This window comes from Gopherus flavomarginatus, chromosome 3 (assembly GCF_025201925.1).
Source record: "Gopherus flavomarginatus isolate rGopFla2 chromosome 3, rGopFla2.mat.asm, whole genome shotgun sequence".
Lineage (NCBI taxonomy): Eukaryota > Metazoa > Chordata > Testudines > Testudinidae > Gopherus > Gopherus flavomarginatus.
In genome coordinates, this window is record NC_066619.1 from 241,865,745 (window position 1) to 241,886,264 (window position 20,520).

General features: G+C 40.8%; 1 protein-coding gene across 5 annotated transcripts; it reads left to right on the forward strand.

The window, feature by feature from the left end:
* The first annotated feature begins 801 nt into the window (after window positions 1-801).
* Window positions 802-13,118, forward strand: LOC127048174 (toll-like receptor 1). Of its 5 annotated transcripts, none has more exons than XM_050947647.1 (2): window positions 802-821; window positions 11,012-13,118. In XM_050947647.1, the coding sequence occupies exon 2, from the start codon at window positions 11,079-11,081 to the stop codon at window positions 13,053-13,055; it is 1,977 nt and encodes a 658-aa protein (XP_050803604.1). In that variant the 5' UTR covers window positions 802-821; window positions 11,012-11,078; the 3' UTR covers window positions 13,056-13,118. The 5 variants fall into 5 exon arrangements, with proteins under 5 accessions (XP_050803604.1, XP_050803602.1, XP_050803603.1 ...); XM_050947645.1 differs by lacking the exon at window positions 802-821 and adding an exon at window positions 1,586-1,645; XM_050947646.1 differs by lacking the exon at window positions 802-821 and adding an exon at window positions 6,652-6,721.
* Window positions 13,119-20,520: the final 7,402 nt, after the last annotated feature.

The window sequence follows — 20,520 nt, forward strand, 5'->3', positions numbered from 1 at the left end:
CATTTTTTTTCGAAATAACTCAGCTAATTCTGAAATAACAGGCTAGTGTAGACCAGGCCTAAAAGGAAGGCGTCACAACCTGAACTCTGCACATAAGGGCAGTATAGCAGTAGGCAAGAAGACAAAATGGAGAGAAGGGTGAAGAGGTGGGGAGGGGAGTTTAGCTAGGATTCAGTGGCAGAAATCGGCCAAGGGAGAGTGGTGAGAATTGTGAGCAGAAATGCAGGCAAAGGTAGAATGATAATTTATGTCTGGGTTTTGTTACATAACAATATATAAAATTTACTGCCCAAAGATCTTCTCTCAGATATGTGCATTCAGCTTCTATTGATATTAACTAGTGTTATGGGATTGTTGTAACTCAGAGGAAAAAGCCAAGGCTTGAACTGAGGGGGAAACAGGCTAACACAGTTCTCCTTGTTAAAACAAATGGATTTATCACAGTGCATATTTCTTGTACTTTGAGACTAACTGTACCAAAATGTAAAAATAAATAAATAGCTGTGTTAACAAGCTGTTTTTCATAGCTGTCATTACGTTTTAATGTTTATGCTGGCACGATGTTACATGACAAGACTGTGTAGGTCATGATATGCCACCAAAAATGTAATCGATGCCCCCCTCCAACAGGGCCAAATGTATACTTGCTAATATTTTCAATTATTATTATATTGTTATAGATATGTCTATATATTTGTTTGTGGTAGCACCTCTAAGCCTCACTTAATTATTAAATTCCTTGTAGAAAACTGAATTCAAAGTGAGAAGGAGAAATGTGTGGAAGCCTTGTGGAGCAGGGGACACAATGGAGTTATGACCAAGTAAGAGCTGGGAAACAGCTTCTGTCAGACACTTGTGATAACTGATTAATTCTCATATTTTTTTACTGAGGCAATGATGACACCCTCATACAGTATGAGCTGTATACCACTGGAAAATTACACAATAGGAGCTAAATGCATCATCTTTTGATATCAAAGAAAATTGGTAGATTGCAATTTCTTGCTTTTTATTTCTGATCCTTCAGTGAAATAAATGTGACTACCTATGTGCATAAAGTTAAGTATGTTGAGTACTTGCAGGAGTATTTACAGTATATACATGAGTATTTGCAAGACAGGGAGCCCTAGTTATTTTTTTCAGTCTCTGCATTGAGTGAATCAGGATGTTAAAAAATAATTCAGAACTGTTCATACTAATTTCCAGTACGTTACTGTTCACTTTGTTCACAACAATGTTGTGAAACAAGTTCTGCATCATCGTTTGACTAAGAGAATGTTGATTGCAGGCTCTTGACAAACAACTTGTGGTTCTTGTCTCCTTATTCCTCCACTTCCTTCCTCACTTTTTTGTAAGGCAGGACTCACCAGTTTCATTCTATGGAGAGTCAGTCTGTAGATTCATGAATAGCTGTTTGCCACTAGTGTTGTTCTTCCTCTGCTGGAGAAAAAGAAAAATAGTTACTCTTGTGTAGTGTTGCTTTATGAGCATAATGATATATGTTATGATATATTAAGGAATTTCACTAACAGAAAAGACTCTCAGGACTTCTAAATAAGTTGTGGTGCTCATAGAAGCATCATTGAAACCAGACAATTTTTCAATGAATTTATCAAAGAAAGTACTCTGCAGTTCCCATTTTAAGGTAGGTGAGACCAGAATAAATATTGAGTAAATATATTTCCAGGGCATTTTAATAAGGATAAAAATCAGTGCAGACCAGTGATTATTACCAACATATTTTATATGATTTTATTGATTTTTGACATATAGTATATATTGACAATTAAATCTTGAAAAACACAGAGGCTTGTCCTCTGCTTTGTAGTGGATTTGGTAGAATTGTAAAAAAACCCCCACTTTTTTGACTTGAGCTGAAGAGGATAAGGGAAGCTCAGTAACTGGAGATCTATTTTACTCTTGATGGATGGTGGAGTTTTGTACCAATAAGGAAGCTGGTCTTAGACTGTCAGTTTTACAAACTCTGTAGAAGCCTGTGCATGGATCAGAAACATACAAACATATAGCATAAACGTATAAAGTAATATAAAGTTTTTAGCTAGGATGAATGTGTATTGGAAATGAATAAGCCTATGATACGTGTCCTGTTGTTAAGTGTAATGTTGAATTATGTTCTTAAGCATAGAAATTTCTTTAACTGAATTTATTTTTCTGTAGTTATGGTTTTAAATTTTGTTTTTGCATTTATCTCACTTTGACTGATAAAAATACAGTAGTTAATTCCACTTATTGTTTCTTACGAATTAGTATAATGCTGAAATGTCTGGGTTGCAAATACTGCATAGAAATATTTAGTTCTTTCAAAAACAGTTCACACAGAAAATTGACTGTAAACAGAAAGTCATGGTGCCATAAACAGATAGTTAAGGGTTAATGCCTCTTTTACCTGTAAAGAGTTAAGAAGCTCAGTAAATCTGGATGACACCTGACCAGAGGACCAATAAGGGGACAAGATACTTTCAAATCTTGGTGGAGGGAAGTCTTTGTTTGTGCTCTCTGTTTTGGGTGTTGTTCGCTCTTGGGACTAAGAGGGACCAGATGTCAATCCAGGCTCTCCAAATCTTTCTGAATCAGTCTTTCATGTTTCAAAATTGTAAGTAACAGCCAGGCAAGGTGGATTAGTTTTATTTTTGTTTTCTCACCTTGTAAATGTCCCTTTTTTTGCTGAGAGGATTTTACCTCTGCTTGCTGTAACTTTGAACCGAAGGCTAGAGGGGGTTCCTCTGGGCTATATGAATCTGATTACCCTATAAAGTATTTTCCATCCTGATTTTACAGAGATGATTTTTTTACTTTTCTTTCTTTAATTAAAAGCTTTCTTTTTAAGAACCTGACTGATTTTTCCTTGTTTTAAGATCCAAGGGGATTGGATCTGGACTCACCAGGGATTAGTGGGGGGAAACGAGGGAGGATGATTAATTTCTCCTTGTTTTAAGATCCAAGGGGTTTGGATCTGTGTTCACCAGGGAATTAGTGAAGCCTCTCAAGACTGCCCAGGGAGGGGAAGGTTTTAGGGGGGACAAGAAGTGATCCAGACACTGAAATTTCTGGATGGTGGCAGAGTTACCAGATCTAAGCTAGTAATTAAGCTTAGAAGTGTCCATGCAGGTCCCCAAATTTGTACCCTAAAGTTCAGAGTGGGGAAGGAACCCTGACACATGGAAACATTTCTTTTGGTCTCAGGTTTAGTAGAAGTTTGTTCTAAATCTAAATTTGGGGCCAGATTTGACCTGAGTGTGTCTTTAAATGTGCAGTTTATGGTTTCTAGGAATTGTACTTGCTCTTTAGGAAATGAATGAATTCAGTGCTGCAAAAGTTTAAAAAAATGTTGAGAAGGTACTAGGTGCCAGAGGTGCATTAATCCTGCTCCTACCCTCAGTGGGACATAACAAGGTAGTTATGATTTGGGAGGACATACACCCATACTCATGCACCAGCAGATGGTTGCACCTATGAATGAGCATAGTGAAGTATAATGGTTAACAGTGCATTAGTACTAATGAGAATATGCTTGTTTTGCTTTTCTAATTCATACTTTTTTTTAATATGTTAATCAGATAATATATAGGCATGAGTACAGAATTCAAACAGTGTCAATGGCCAGCCAGTTTGGCCATATAATCAAAGGGTTACCCTACCATAACCACTCTCTGATATATGATAGTCCCCTTCAGATTAAACAAAGTGTATTATGCACCATGTTCACTAGGGCAATAGGCACTTTATAGCCAGATTGTTGGACTTTGCCCATCTCCTGAACTTTATCAGAGAGCACAGTCTTTACAGCTGACCATAATTTCCATGACAGAGGATAGATGATAATGTGGTTTGGATATAGCTGGTTCCTGGGTCATTTAGAGTTGTGCAGATGATACACAACACTGTGAATTCTTTTCTGGAAGCATTAAGTGAACATTTTTGCTGATTTCATTTTTGCATATTTTGACTGCACAGCTTTTTGAAGCACATTGGCACAACTGTGGAGGGCAGGGAGTTATCAGAGTGCTTGTCCATATTATGTTGTGTTTTCACCTGTATTATCATTCTCCTCTTTTTTCCTGACATAAGGTCTCAAGGCTGATTCCTTACTCTGGCGCTTCGAGTGTGGAAGGTGGGGGCCCGCAAGGATTTAAAAAAATTAATACTGGCCACTCAGGCTTGTATTAAACCCCCAAGGTTACAGCTTTTCTCTGACCTTCGCTTGGTAAATGTTGCCACCACCCAAGTGAAAAACTGCCTCTTGCAAATCCTGGAAAAAATCACTTGGGAAGTTTTCCCTAAGACCCCTCATTTTTTCCACCTCTCCCTCAGGGAAGCTGAGAAAGGAAACAAACAAAAGGGAAACCCAGCTGTTGCCATCAGCTAATTGAAAAACATATGCACAGATCTTTTAAGACACAAAATCAATCAGGTTATTTAAAAAAGTAAATTTTATTAAAACAAACAAACAATAATCTGGAGCTTAGGCTTTTGCTAGATTTAAAAAGAGCAATTCCAAAAATTAAGCATCCCAAATAGCTTTTTGGGAGGGTCAGTTTAAGGGTTACAAGCAAACAAAAGCATCTGGGGTTAACACAGAGGAGTCCACAAGCCTTACAGAAAATAAAAGAAATAAACCTAATCACATCTATCTAAACATTCCCTGTCCCTGTGAATTCTTCTAGGTATGGATGATGAATTTTCATACCTGGTCCAAACTTTACACAACTTTCCAGCTGCCCCCATCTCTTCAGCCCATAGAGAACAACAGAGAGACAAAGGGAAAGCTTTTTTTCCCCATTTTAAAAAGTTATAACCTTCCTATTGGCTCTTTTGGTCAGGTGCCCACTCCCTTTTCTTTACCTGAGGAACTTTTTAACCCTTTATAGGTAAAGCAAGCTGCCACCAAAAGGGACTTTATAGCTAACTGGCTGGCTGGGTGTCCATAAAAGGGAGCCCCACCACCCTTCATTTATCAGACCAGGCTTGATTTAAATTTCAGAAATAAAACATGATATGACTAATGATGTTTAAGACAAAACCAGTCACTTTTAAGGTTGTTTCTTTGGCTTCCTGGGCTATACCAATGTAGGGTGACCAGATGTCCCAATTTTATAGGGACAGTCCTGATATTTGGGGCTTTTTCTTACATAGGCTCCTATTACCCTCCACTTCCTGTCCTGATTTTTACACTTACTGTCTGGTCACCCTATACCAATGTTGCATCATGAGTCATTATGTCAGTTCGTTATGTTGTGGCACCCTAAACTAGAAGAATGTGGAAAAAACTCATTGATTTGAGTGGTATAACTTGCTAAGTAAGTGCTAGTCTATATGAGTTAGGGTGGTAGAACTAGTCTGAATTAGATCTCAAGGAAAGTAAAGCTCTCAGGGACTGTTTTTGATGGTGTTATGGAATTTCAAAAATTAAGATATTGTTATCACAAATGATCAAGTGGCACTGTCTTACAAGTCATAGTCTTACAGGTTTTTGTTGTTGTTGGTTTTAGCATGCAAGAAGTGTATAAATCTTTGAAGAAAAGCTGTGTTATTATGTAACCCATGCCTGCTGGGAATGGTGCTCTGTCCCTCTCTAGTGACACCTAGATCACTTAGCTATTAATGAGTCTGCTACAGCCTTAATTACAAGGCAGGTGGTTTTTACCTCACACAGTAAAGGCTCATGCATTTAGCTCCAGAGATCCCAGGTTCAATCCTGCTTGCTGACAGACCCTGGTTGTCAGAGTTACAATTAGTTTTGTCATATAGGTTCTTGATGGGAGCTGTGAAAAACAGCATGAGAGTTTGTTCTTTGCCTTAATCTCTCCAACAGAGTCAATTTCTTATGTAGAATTGCTTTGTTGGAACTAGGCATGTGAGCTTGTGCTTAGATTTCAGAAAGATGGGGTTTCCTGTATGCTGTTTGTGACCACCTCTGTTCACGAACTGTTGTGTATCATGTAAATAAACTAGTTATACTTAGAATCTACACAAGACTCCATGTCATTGATTATTCCTCCAGTAGGAAGCTGATTTGCAGGGCCTCAGCATCTGCTACCACTTGACAGAGGAGTGACAATATAATAATAGACCTATTTTTATCTTGACTTCAGTGTAGCTGGCACTGTGATGCCTTTAAAGTAAAAGAGATCTATCATTCTCCCTTTCAGATCAAAAAGCAATTTAAATGAGACGTAGTTACAAAAAGTACTTTTAGAAACCATTTTATGATAGGAACTTACAATTAAACTGTTTCAACTAAAATGACAAAATGCTCAAAACCAGAATCAGAATCATGCTTTTTGACTTGGATTATTATTCAGTTCCAGAAGAAGATATTTGGGTGTCAATGTAAAACTTGTTCAACAGAAGAAATATTTAATTTATTTTAAAACAAATTCAGTAGGAAGGGAAAACAATTGATGGATAGGCTGAAATGAGAATTAAAGAATTTATCCTACTTAGGCTATCACAAAGCATGAAAACATGCAGTTTAATAATATAATTAAATGAGCAAAAAGTTATATCGATAATGTCTGGAAAAACATCAAATTGTGGACAATACATGTGTAATTTCATAAGAAGTCAATAGATGGCGCAAACAACTTTTGGAAGGTTTGAGTGTTGTTAAACGTCATTCAAATAGGCAGTGTTACAGGAAGTTTGCTTTTTGTCTTTTCCTATATAATTTTTCTGCTTATTTGCGCAGCAAGTCTTCCTGGTAAGAAAGAACTATTAATTTATGTTTGTTTTAAATAGACCTCTGATTAACTTAAAGTGTTGTATACTCTGCATCTTATTTGGAAAATGAGACATGTTTTGTAAATCATTTATGAGCTAAAGTTTATTATTTGCTTTCTAGTCTGTGTGTGAGTGACTAGCGTAGCCTCATTTGAGTTCAGTAAATTCACTGAAACAAATTATAGCAATAGAAACACCTTTATACTGTCAAATATCAGACGGGTAGCCATGTTAGTCTGGATCTGTAAAAAGTGACAAAGAGTCCTGTGGCACTTTATAGACTAATAGTTGTATTGTATGCTCCAATATGTCTGTTAGTATATAAGGTGCCACAGGACTCTGTCTCCTTTGTACTGGTATCACTGTGTCTACACTAGAGGGTTCCACCGATTTAACTAAATCTATTTTTGTGCATGTGTGTGTTTTCAGGATTGGAGATAAAGCAACAATATATTTTACCTGTATCAATTATATATTTTTACATCAGGTTTGTATCTTATAATGGTGTCTTACAAAATACATGGTCATGCTTATATGACTTTTCAATATATTCCATATATTTTGTGTATGAATATAGAGTTCTAATCTTAAATATTTAAAATGTTTTTCAATTATGACAAGAATTCATGATATCAGGAATGCCTGGAGTTCATCTGTGGAGAAAACAACAGTTTACAGTGTTGTTGTTGTGCCCATGTTGGTCCCAGGATATGAGCAAGACAAGTATCAGAGTAGCCGTGTTAGTCTGTATCCACAAAAACAATGAGGAGTCTGGTCGCACCTTAAAGACTAACAGATTTATTTGGGCATAAACTTTCGTGGGTAACCACTTCTTCAGATGCATGGAGAAGTGGGTTTTTTACCCACGAAAGCTTATGCCCAAATAAATCTGTTAGTCTTTAAGGTGCGACCAGACTCCTCATTGTTTTTGTGGATACAGACTAACACGGCTACTCTGATACTTGTCTTGCTCATATCCTGGGACCAACACGGGCACAACAACAACACTGCAAACTGTTGTTTTCTCCACAGATGAACTCCAGGCACTCCTGATGCAATTTAAGGTGCCACCGGACTCCTCATTGTTTTTTGAGCAAGACAAGGTGGATGAGGTAATATCTTTTATTGGACCAATTTCTGTGGGTGAAAGAGATAAGCATTTGAGCTGAAGAAGAGCTCTGTGTTTTGGAGCTCGAAAGCTTGTCTCTTTCAGAAAACAGTAGCAGAGTTTGCTTTTAGTCTCTTTCTGCCTGCATTACTCTAGGTTTAGCTAGCTGCCTCCTAAAGATTACTGTCGGCTATGTCAGTCACCAGTTTTCCTCGCTGTGCAGTTCTGTTAGCCTGTCAATCATATTGCTCTGATCCGCTCACCCACTGTGCCAGGTTTATACCTGTTTTGGAGTCTGGTCCTGGGAGGGTCTGATTAGGTGCTGCCTAAGCTCAGAGTGAGAAATGAACACATGACAAGAAGTAAGCTCCCAACATCTGTTTTGATCTTAGTAGCTCGGATTTTGACCCTTTGTCAAATGAACATTTATTTCATACTAAATGCAACAATCTTGGATTAAATCATATTTGGAAATTTTGCTTAAGAACACAAATAAAATTGAATATATTCTGATTTTAAACACCACACTCTCCCTAACCAAAAATACTATACAAAGCCAGGAACTGGTAAGCGTTATTGGCCTCACAGGCTCCGTCTGGAATTACTCTACCAAAACCTCTGTCTCATGTCTCTGGTGGCGGGGGGTGGAGGGAGGACTTTTCATTGCCACCACACTTGGGTAGGTCCTTGCTGCATTTACACCAGTAATATATATATATATATATGGCCAGCATGACTGCCTGGGAGGGCATTGACTGTAATTCCATTCAGCCATTGTATAAGACTTCAACCACAACAATCTGTAGTTAACATTAGAATTTATTCAATTTACTTTGGGTGGGTGGTGAATGGTCTTTTGGATGAGACCTTAAAAATCAAGTTTTTTCTGTTCTCCGTGTATAATAAGGATCCTATAGAACTTTAAACACAGTAGGGATTTGCCCCTGTGAACTTGGCTTAAATTCCTCACCACTACCACACATATGGGTTGCCTATCTGGCTGCAGCCTACCAGGTAGGAGGTGATTGCATTTTACTGTTGCTCTGCTTATCAAGTTTAAGTGCTTTGGGATCATTCAGAATGAAAAGTGCCATGACCACGTCTCTCTCAAATGTTAGTTCTCAATTAATTATAGACCCTAAAGATCACAGATGTTGTGTTTTAACTCTTATCAATTTCATTGAACTACAGAGCATTCTGACTCAAACAGCAAAGAATCCTGTGGCACCTTATAGACTAACAGACGTTTTGGAGCATGAGCTTTCGTGGGTGAATACCCACTTCCTCAGATGCATGTCATGCATGTCATACATGCATCTGAGGAAGTGGGTATTCACCCACGAAAGCTCATGCTCCAAAACGTCTGTTAGTCTATAAGGTGCCACAGGATTCTTTGCTGCTTTTACAGATCCAGACTAACACGGCTACCCTCTGATACTTGACTCAAACAGAAACTCTAGGCATGAGAAAGTGGACAAAGAATGTATGAATGTATATGTAAATAATTTGACTCTAATAAAGAAGAGGATTTATTTTAATAAAGCAGCTGGAAAATGTATAGCCTCCTTTCAGCTGGTCCTTACCTATAAAACATGGCTGAAAGTATGTCTTGGCAATAAGGGCAAGGAAAGAAAGATGGCAATGTACATTTCAGGGCCTTATTTAGCTGTGCTGTAGAATCACTTATGTGAACCGGGGGGGAGGCATTTCACTTAAGGTTTGATCCCGCACAGCACAGGGGGAGTGTTGTCCATACAAGCACAAAGTCAGAAAGTTAGGGCAGTGAATGCTGCTTTGCCCACTCCTGTTGAGCTGCAGTACAGAGCAGCCAAGTTACTCATGTCTAGTAGCATGGAGTAAGTCCTAATATGGGAACATATAAAGCTAAGTGTCTCATGCCATGCTGAGGGTTGCATTTATACTGCCATTCTCTGCCTACGCCCAGGTATCCACTGGGGACTACCATGATAAAAGCAAACTAAACTTAACTTGACACCTAAGCTAAAACCTGAACATAGGTCTCCGGAGGTGAAAATGCTGCACATCTGAGCCCCAAGATTTCTAATTTGTTTCTCATTCTAGCTCAATATATTTTTTGTAAAAGGTGTTGTAAGTCAATGAGTTGATCCTCTGTTACTTAGTGACCTGCTAAAAGTTAACATAAGTAAAGGTTTGGGAAGGAATGTCAGTATGTTACGTCTAATACAGCAGTGGTTCTCAATCCGGTGTCCGGGCCCCCCTGGGGGGCTGCAAGTAGGCTTCAGGGGGTCTGCCAAGCAGGGCCGGCATTAGCTTTGCTGGGGTCTGGGTGCCAAGCCCCAATACCCCAGGGCTGAAGCTGAAATCTGAGCAATTTATCTTCTCTGGGCCTGCTGTGGCATGGGGCCCCGGGCAATTGCCCTGCTTGCTGCCCCCTAATGCTGGCACAGTTGTGGCACAGGTGGGCCATGGAGTTTTTATAGCATGTTGGGGGTGGGGCTCAGAAAGAAAAAGGTTGAGAACCCCTTTAATAAAGTATAATTTCAAGGAAGGTTTGTGGGACTAGGAATGGGATAGAGCCTATTCTCCTCTAAGACATTTTCCGTCCAGCTAGGGTGGCAGTGACAGACAGGTATTGCTTTCTGATTGCTCTTTGACAGGTTATGTGAAATGACTTAGTTATTGGTCTCAATCCATTTCCTACTGGACAGAGGTTTATGTGACAAAACCTCCATCTACTGAAATTAATTGATGTCCTTGTTGGCAGCCTTAGCAAAGAACCCAAGGACTGGATGACCACGGAAACTCTTATTCCTAAAGTTGATCCCTTCAGTTCAAAATAAGGTGCATTTTTTACATTCTGAGGAAGTGTGCATTGTCCCTGCTCATGAATAAACAGCAGATTTCAGGTCCCCTGAACTGTCAGTCAGACACATTTTACAATTATATTAATTTTTTAAAAAGTAAGAGTTTAAAAAGTAGTAATTGTGTTTTTCCTCCTTAAACAGACAGTAAATAAATGAACATCAATGTGTGCTGCCTCTACTGAATGGCAGAGTGCCCTCCATTGCTGTTAAAATCAGTGGGAGAGAAGGACACTGAGCACCTACCAGAATTAGACACTAACACTTATATTGGACATTCAGTCATTACTATAATGATTTAATGTGAATTCTTTTATAGGATTAGAACCAATATGGAGAAATACTGAAGAAGGGCAACAAGCATTTATAAAGAATAACAAAACAACATGGCAGAAAACAGAAGACTCCTCACAAACTTTCTCTTTTTTAGTAGTGTCTTCACATTAACTCTTTGGAACAATATCAAGCCATCTGATGAAAATGAATTTATTGCAAACTATTCTGGCAGCTTACTGGAAGACCATTATGATTATGAAACCAAGAGCCTGCCGCTCTCACACAGAAAGAAGCTTCAGTTTGCATCAGCAGATAACAAAATAAACCATCCCAGCTGGGATGTGGAACAAAATACTTCGGACAGTTTAGTACTGTCAAATATCCCAGAGGATGCAATCAATGATTTAATACAACTATTGTCAAAATTCAACAAAACCTCAGGATTAAAAAATCTTGCTCTGAAAAATATTACAGCATCCTGGGAAAACTTTATTAGAATCCTTCAGATTGTGTGGCATACATCCACTGAATATTTCAGTATCTTCAAGCTGAAACTGATGTCACATATTAACAAGCAACACTTCAACTACAATGGTACTTCACTGAAAGCAGTGATAATAACGAATGTTTCCATTGATGTATTCTATTTTTCACAGGATGACCTCTACTGCATATTTTCAGAGATGAACATTACAGCCTTGACAATATCTAATTCAAAGATAATACATATGCTTTGCCCTTCCAAACGAAGTCAATTTCGCTTTTTAAACTTTTCAAACAATGATTTGACAGACATGGTTTTTCAAGGCTGTAATAATTTAGATCTCCTGGAAACACTTATTCTACAGAGGAATCAATTAAAAAAACTTTCTAAGGTGAGCTCAATGACGAGTAAAATGAAATCACTGAAACACTTGGACATAAGTAGGAATTTGCTGTATTATGATGAGAATGAGAACCACTGCCACTGGGTTGGAACTCTGGCTAAACTGAATTTGTCCTCAAACAAATTGACGGACTCAGTTTTTGGATGTTTGCCAATCAATGTCCAAATACTTGATCTGCAAAATAACCAAATCAGAATGGTCCCCAAAGACATTACTGAACTGAAAGCTTTGAAAGAGCTAAATATTGCATTTAACAGGTTAACTGAGCTGCCTGGATGTGGTCATTTTAGGGGTCTGGAATTACTGAATATAGAAGAGAATTCAATTCTCATCCCATCATCTGACTTCTTCCATAGCTGTCAAAATATCAGAGAGCTCAGAGGAGGACACAATCCATTCCAGTGTTCTTGTGAATTACGAGACTTTGTTAATTTTGAAAAAAAATCAGGCGGAAGGTTGGTTGGCTGGCCAGAATCTTATGTGTGCGAATATCCAGACGACTTAAAGGGAACTGAGCTAAAGGACTTTCAGTTGTCTGAACTGTCTTGCAATACAACTCTCTTGCTTGTTATAGCTCTAGTTGTTACAGTGGTGGTAGTGGCTGTGACATCCTTTCTGTGTATCTATTTTGACATAATGTGGTATTTGAAGATGATGTGGCAGTGGACACAAACAAAACGTAGGGTTCGGAAGAGTCACCCTGAAGATCTGCAAAGCATTTTACAGTTTCATGCTTTTATTTCATACAGCGAACGGGATTCCCTCTGGGTGAAGAATCATCTGATCCCAAACCTGGAGAAGGAAGATGGGTCTGTACAGATCTGTCTGCATGAGAGGAACTTCATTCCTGGCAAAAGCATAGTTGAGAACATTATAAACTGCATTGAGAAAAGCCACAAATCAATCTTTGTTTTGTCTCCCAATTTTGTCCAGAGTGAATGGTGCCACTATGAGCTTTACTTTGCCCATCACAAATTATTTAGTGAAAGTTCCAATAGCTTAATCCTCATTTTACTGGAACCAATCCCGCAGTATCTCATTCCTGCCAGATATCACAAGCTGAAAGCTCTCATGGCAAAGAGAACATACTTGGAGTGGCCAAAGGAGAAAAGCAAACATGGCCTTTTCTGGGCTAACCTTAAGGCGACTCTTAACAGTAACCTGCCAATATCTGCCAAAGTGGTTGTAGAAACAGACTAAGAATTATTTTTATTTAAATTGTATTTTTATTCTGAGAAAATAATAAACATTGGATTATAATGATTAAGTGTCAGAGTGTTTCCTTTATTATGGTAGAAGCTATTTAAAAAAACACTGCCAATCCGTTTCCATGTAGTTATCAAAGCTGCCTCCTAACTTATGGGGAAAAATTGTCATTTTAGAAACTGGGAGAGCCCTAAAGATGAAGCATACCTAAGAGTGTTAGTAGCCAGTGAATTAGATATGTGTTTGAAATGTGATATTACTGCAATAAAAGCCAGTCCAATTCTAGATAACCTACTGTATTCAGAGGCATGCAACAGAGCATGAGGTAAGCATCATGCCTACATGGCTGTAATGTGTCCACCCCTGGAATATTGTGTACCATTCGGGCCACCACCTTACCTGGAAGACATTGACCAATTGGAAAGATTTCTGAGCAATAGAAGTGATCAGCATGTGTAGGCGCCTTCCCCCCTCCTCCCCTCACCTCCTGGCTTGCGGTGTTTAAGAGGGAGGGGGGAGGAGCAAGGACTCAGCATGCAGGCTCCCCCTCCCTCCCCTGCCTCCTGAACACCGCAAACCAGCTGATTTCCCTGGGCAGGAGGTGTGGGGGGGAGGATGGGAGAGCCTGCTCCAAGTCCTCACTCCTCCCCCATCCCTCCTACCTCCTAAATGCCACAAGCCAGCTGATTGCCCCAGGCAGGAGGGAGGGGGGAGGAGCGAGACTCAGCATGCCTCCCCCCTCCCTTCCCTGCCTCCTGCCCACAGCAGTCAGCTGACTTGCAGCGTTCAGAAGGGAGGGGAGGGAGGGGGAGGAGTGAGGACCTAGCGTGCGAAGTAAAGGGGGAGGAGGTGGGGGGAGAAGAGGCGGGTCAAGGGTGGAGGCTTGGGGAAAGAGGTAGAGTGAATGGCCTGAGGGTTGAGCCCAGCAAAGTCAGTGTCTGTGCTTGCAAGAATAGCAAGAGGAGCAGCCAGACAATCCATCCTCTTCCACTCTCTGACTCCACCACCTCAACCAAGCTTCATACTCAGCAGTGATGATTGTAGTATTAAATTGTTTCTGTAAAATTGTTTAAAACTTATACCTGTATTAAATTGCTTGTTTAAAATTGTTTAAAATGTATATAATGCCTTTTGTCTGGCCAAAAAAGAAAAATCCCTGGAACCTAACCCCCCACATTTACATTAATTCTTATGGAGAAATTTGATTCACTTAACATAGTTTCACTTAAAGTCGCATTTTTCAGGAACATAACTACAACGTTAAGTGAGGAGTTACTGTATATGTCACAGGATCTGGCTCACAACAGATACAATAATAAAACTTTAACACCTTCTGACCTCCTTTACTGCCTGAAGCATCATCACCCAACAAGTGGCAGCGTTCACTGAAGCAGACGCCAGGTGTTAAATGCTAGCCCCACTGAAGTCAATGGAAAAGCTCCCATTGATTTCAGTGGGACCAGAATTTCACTGCAGACTACCAGGCTCCAGATTTTATACCCGGTATGTAAAAGCATAATTCCAAACTTATTCCTTATTTCTTTAATTCCACATATTATCTTACACAAAGAAATGCTTGTCTTTTGCACAGATGCCAGTGTAAACAATAGGTACATTTATGCTAATAAACCAGATTTACATTATGAAGTGTGCAGTCTGTTGTAGAGATTTTACTTCCTGTTTTTTATATTACAGAGTGAAATCTGTAACTCTCCAGGATGTCTGAAATGAATACCATGAGCCGAATTATTAGGAAATAAACAACACTTACAAATCCCGCAAATCTTGTTACATAAACATTTCTAACTGTTTTTTTTTTTAAATTAAAATAGAAGTGTTTGGCTTGTTTAAATGGTTACTTTTGAGTTAACTCTTTCCCTCTCCCAACAAATCTTGCATCTCTAATTGTATTCAACTCACATTAATATAGCATCTGCACACATATATGCTCCAGTGCCATCCTCTGTAACGTACTCCTATGGTAACAAACAGCATTACATATGTCCCACTTAAAATATGTACTTCCCTTAGCAGAAAAAATGGAATTCCACAGTATCTCTGTTAAACTGTCGTGCACATAGTTATGAATACTATATGTTGTACCTATGGTTGTACATATAGTTGTAGATAGGGCTGTCAATTAATCACAGTTAACTGATGCAATTAACTTAAAAATTAATCACTATTAAAAATTAATTGTGTTTAATTACACTGTTAAACAATAGAATATCAATTGAAATTTATTAAATATTTTGGGATTTTTTCTACATTTTCAAATATATCAATTTCAGTTACAACACAGAATACAAAGTGTACAGTGCTCAGTTTATATTTATTTTTTATTACAAATATTTGCACTGTAAAAATGATAAACAAAAAGAAATAATATTTTTAAATTCACCTCATAAACTACTGTAGTGCAATCTATTTATCATGAAAGTGCAACTTACATATGTAGTTTTTTTGTTACATTACTGCACTCAAAAACAAAACAATGTAAAACTTTAGAGGCTACAAGTCCACTCAGTCCTACTTCTTGTTCAGCCAATTGCTGCGAGAAACAATTTTGTTTATATTTACAAGAGATAATGCTGCCCACTTCTTAATTACAAAGTTACCTGAAAGTGAGAACAGGTATTCACATGATGGTGCTGTAGTTGGTGTTGCAAGATATTTGTGAGCCAGATGCGCTAAAGATTCAGATACCTCTTCATGCTTTGGCTGTCATTCCAGAGGACGTTTCCATGCTGATGATGCTTGTTGAAAAAAGTGTTAATTAAATTTGTGACTGAACTCCTTGGGGGAGAATTGTATGTCTCCTGCTCTGTTTTACCTGCATTCTGCCATATATTTCATGTTATAGCAATCTTGGATGATGACCCAGCACATATTGTTCATTTTAAGAACACTTTCACTGCAAATTTGACAAAATTCAGAGAAGATACCAATGTGAAATTTCTAAAGATAACTACAGCACTCGACCCAATGTTGAAGAATCTGAAGTGCCTTCCAAAATCTCAGAGGGATGAGGTTTGGAGCATGCTTTCAAAAGTCTTAAAAGAGCAACACTCCAATGTGGAAACTACCGAACTCAAACCACCAAAAAAGAAAATCAATCTTCTGCTGGTGGCATCTGACTCAGATGATGAAAATGAACTTGTCGGTCCGCACTGCTTTGGATTGATATCGACCAGAACCGTCATCAGCATGGATGCATGTCCTCTGAAATGGTGGTTGAAGTATCAAGGGACATATGAATCTTTAGCCGGGGAGGCAAGTTGTATGGGCCTGTGGTGCCCAGACTCCAGCAATATTCAGGGTCCAGGGGCCCGGCACCACCAATGTTTGGGGCCGGGTTTCTACCTCAGCCCGCCTGCCGCCCCTGCATTCCTCCCTGGGGCCCCAGAGCATCCCTGACTCTCCCCTACAGCTCTGTGCTACCTCCGCTCTGCTGGCTCCCAGCATCAACTGCTGCCGCAGTGTCCTAGTGCCCCCCATTCACTAGTGGCAGGGCAAGCTGCCCTTACCCTGCCCTTCTGCCTCAGACCCTTCCCTTTTCTGGTGCGACCCTCCATCAGCATAGGGCCCACCCTGCCTGCAGTCACTGCTCCTGCCCCATGCTGGGCAAGGGCAGCTCCATCCCCCACCCCCAGTGAGGCTACAGTGAGGGGCAACAGCAGGGGAGGAGATGCACATATGATGGCAGCCCCTCCCCCAACACCCACCCCAGGGAAGGCGAGGGGGCTTCCTGGACCTGAGAGGGGCCCTAGGAGCACGTTCAGTGACAGTGGTGCGAGGTGAATGTGCTGCTGGGGAGGGGTGTGAAGAAGGCCCCTCCCCAAGAGCTCGCTGCTGCCAGTGGGGAGAGGGATGGGGAGTAGTCCTCCTCTCTGGCCTCAGTCCTGGGGCAGCCTGCCTGCATCCCAAACTCCTCATCCCCAGCCCTGCCCCACTCCAGAGCTTGCGCCCCCAGCCAGAGCCCTCATCCCTTGCACCTTAACCCTCTGCTCCAGCCATGAGCCCCCTCCCTCAGCCCGAACCCCTCATCCCCAGCCCTCACCCACCTCACATTCCTACCCTCTGCCGTAGCCCTGAGCCCCTCCCACACCCAAACCCCTCATCCCCAGCCCCAGCCAGAGCCCTCACCCCCCCACCCATATCCTCTCCCCCAGCCCTGAGCCCCCTCCTGCATTGTGAACCCCTCATCCCCAGCCCCACTCCACAGCCCTCACCCCATGCCCCAACCCTCTGCCCTAGCCCTGAGCCCCCCTCACACCCCAACCCCTAATCCCCAGCCCCACCCCAGAGCCCTCACATTTTTACATTATTTAAAAAAAAATATATTGGCTTACATGGCAGGTGTGGGGGGGCAGGTCTTGGACCTGTTCTGGGCACCACCAAAAATTATACAAACCTGCCGCCTCTGTCTTTAGCACATTTGGCATGTAAATATCTTACAACAGTGCCATGCAAATACCAGTGCTCACTTTCAGGTAACATTGTAAACAAGAAGCAGGCAGCATTATCTTCTGCAAATGTAAATAAATTTGTTTGTCTCAGCGATTGACTGAACAAGAAGTAGGACTGATTGCACTTGAAGGCTCTAAAATTTTACATTGTTTTATTTTTGAAGGCATTACATTGTTTTATTTTTGATGTTTTTTACATAATTCTACATTTGTAAGTTCAACTTTCATGATAAAGAGATTGCACTACAGTACTTGTATTAGGTGAATTGAAAAATACTCTTTCTTTTGCTTTTTACAGGGCAAATATTTGTAATAAAAATAAATATAAAGTGAGCACTGTACACTTAATATTCTGTGTTTTAATTGAAATCAGTATATTTTAAAATGCAGAAAACATCCAAAAATATTTAAATAAATGGTATTCTACTATTGTTTAACAGCATGATTAATCACAACAGCCCTAGAATTAGACAAAATAACAGTTTCTAATATTAAAGTAAAATATTACAGAAAATGCAATATGAACACAGCAAAGCAACCAAAGAAGTCGTGCACTTATAGTGTCTAATCATATAAGGTAACATGATCTAACATTATGATCACTTGGGATAGCTTCATTTTGCTAGAACGCTTGTCAATGGTAAACAAACATTATACTGAAGTCAATCAAGAATTCACAGCATGATCTGCTGCCTTTGAGTTACAGATGCAAGACATATAACATTCCTTTTTTAAAACCCACCTCCATGCCCACAAAGCAAACACCCACAAATCAAGCGAGGCAAGTGGCTATCTGTGATTACTGCTTTTCTGCTAAGCTCTGTCAGGGGCAGCTCTAGGCATTTTGCCGCCCCAAGCATGGCAGGCAGGCTGCCTTCGGCGGCTTGCCTGTGGAGGGTCTGCTGGCCCCACGGCTTCGGCAGACCACCAGTGAACCCTCCACAGGCACGCCTGCGGGAGGTCCGCTGAAGCCACGGGACCAGCGGACCCTCCGCAGGCAAGCCACCGAAGGCAGCCTACCTGCTGCCCTCGCGGTGACTGGCAGAGCCCCATGGCTTGCCGCCCCAAGCACGCACTTGACGTGCTGGGGCCTGGAGCCGCCTCTGAGCTCTGTTCACTTCATTATTCTTTTTCATCTTTGTATCTCTCCCTAACTCTGTTTCCCCATTTTGTCCAGGGGTGGCTCCAGGCACCAGCACGCCACGCGCGTGCCTGGGGTGGCAAGCCACAGGGGGTGCTCTGCCGGTCGCCATGAAGGTGGCAGGCAGGCTGCCTTCGGCGGCTTGCCTGCGGAGGATCTGCTGGTCCCTCGGCTTCAGCGGACCTCCTGCAGGCGTGCTGCCAAATCCACGGGACTGGGGACCTCCCGCAGGCAAGCCGCCGCAGTGCTGTGCTTGGGTTGGCAAAATACCTAGAGCCGCCCCTGATTTTGTCCATTTATATTGTTTGCTATCTAACATAGTTGTGAGCTTTCTAAGGCCCAGGGCTATTTTCTTTATCTTCCTATGCAGGGGCGGCTCCAGACCCCAGCACACCAAGCGTGTGCTTGGGGCAGCATGCTGCAGGAGGCGCTCTGCCGGTCTCCGGGAGGGCGGCAGGCGGCTCTGGTGGACCTCCCGCAGGTGTGCCTGCGGAGGGTCCACTGGTCCCGCGTGACTTCGGTGGAGCCGTGGGACCAGCGGACCCTCCACAGGCATGCCTGTGGGAGGTCCACTGGAGCCACGGGACCGGCGACCAGCAGAGCGCCTCCCATGGCGTGCTACCCTGCTTGGGGCGGTGAAATGTCTAGAGCCGCCCCTGTTCCTATGCAGCATGTAGCACCAAGGAGGTCTTATCCTTGAATGGGGTTCCTAGGTCTTACCACAGTACAGATAATGAATAATAATTTCATATTTTGCCATCTGAGAATTATATATAATAAAAGGACTTTTCTGTTCCACACTCTTAAGTTGATTATTAAACATAGATGGGCCTGTTATTTTAAAAGAACACTGGGTTTACAAATTTTTATTTTAAAAAATCCCTGATTCATTCTGTTTATTTTTATCTTGTTTTTGTCAGAGTGTCTTGTGCCTTCTTTTGTGCTGTATCTTATCAGACCTTCGGCCATGCTATGGCTTTGGAAAAGCAGTGCACGCTGGAAGTAGTGAGAGAAAGCACTGATCCCACAATAGGCCTTGAAGGATAATAAATAATAATAACAGAGTTAGCTTAAGTTTGGTTAAGAAAAAAACATATTTGTTTTATAATTTGTGGCTACTAGGAAGAAGGCCTCAATCATACTAGGCTACTAGGGAGAAGGCCTTAAGTATAGTAAGTAATGTTATTTGTAGGGTGGGAAGGATGTATGGTTCCAAAAGTAACTAATAAAGAGCTGCAGTAACAAGGCAAAGGGAAATTGTCTTAAAAAAACAAGCCCAAATCTTGCCATTGTTCTGCTGTGCAAACAAAGGTAGGGGGAGGAGATAAGAAGGGAAGGCCTTGGAGGAAGGAAAGTGGCAAGGATAAACTGCTTCAAACTGGATTTTTGCTAAAGCTACCAAGTTAGCTGAAGGGTATAAAGAAGTCCATAAATCTGAAAGTTCTTTGTCAGAGCCTGCCTGATCATGCTGGAGCACACTAGAATGAGATGGTCATTCCCATGTCTGGCCTATTTGTAAGTATACTGACCACATGCTTATAAATATTTTGTTACTGTATTGGATGAAGTAACTGCTTATTTTAGGTTGTTAGACATGTTTAGAACAACGCATAAAGTATCATTTGACCTTTGAATTTAATAAAGGACTTTATGGGTAAATTGGTGTTTGGGTGATTTCTCATATTAATAATTCCAATAGGCTGGAAGCATAGATTTATAGATTCCAAGGCCAGAAGGGATCACTATGATAATCTAGTCTGACCTGCTGTATAACACAGGCCATGGAACTTCTCCAAAATAATTCCTAGAGCAGATCTTTTAGAAAAACATCCAATCCTGATTTTAAAAT

Bases quoted from the DNA above. Each gene is read 5' to 3' on its own strand.
- LOC127048174 (XM_050947647.1), top strand. From the start codon at position 11,079: ATGGCAGAAAACAGAAGACTCCTCACAAACTTTCTCTTTTTTAGTAGT.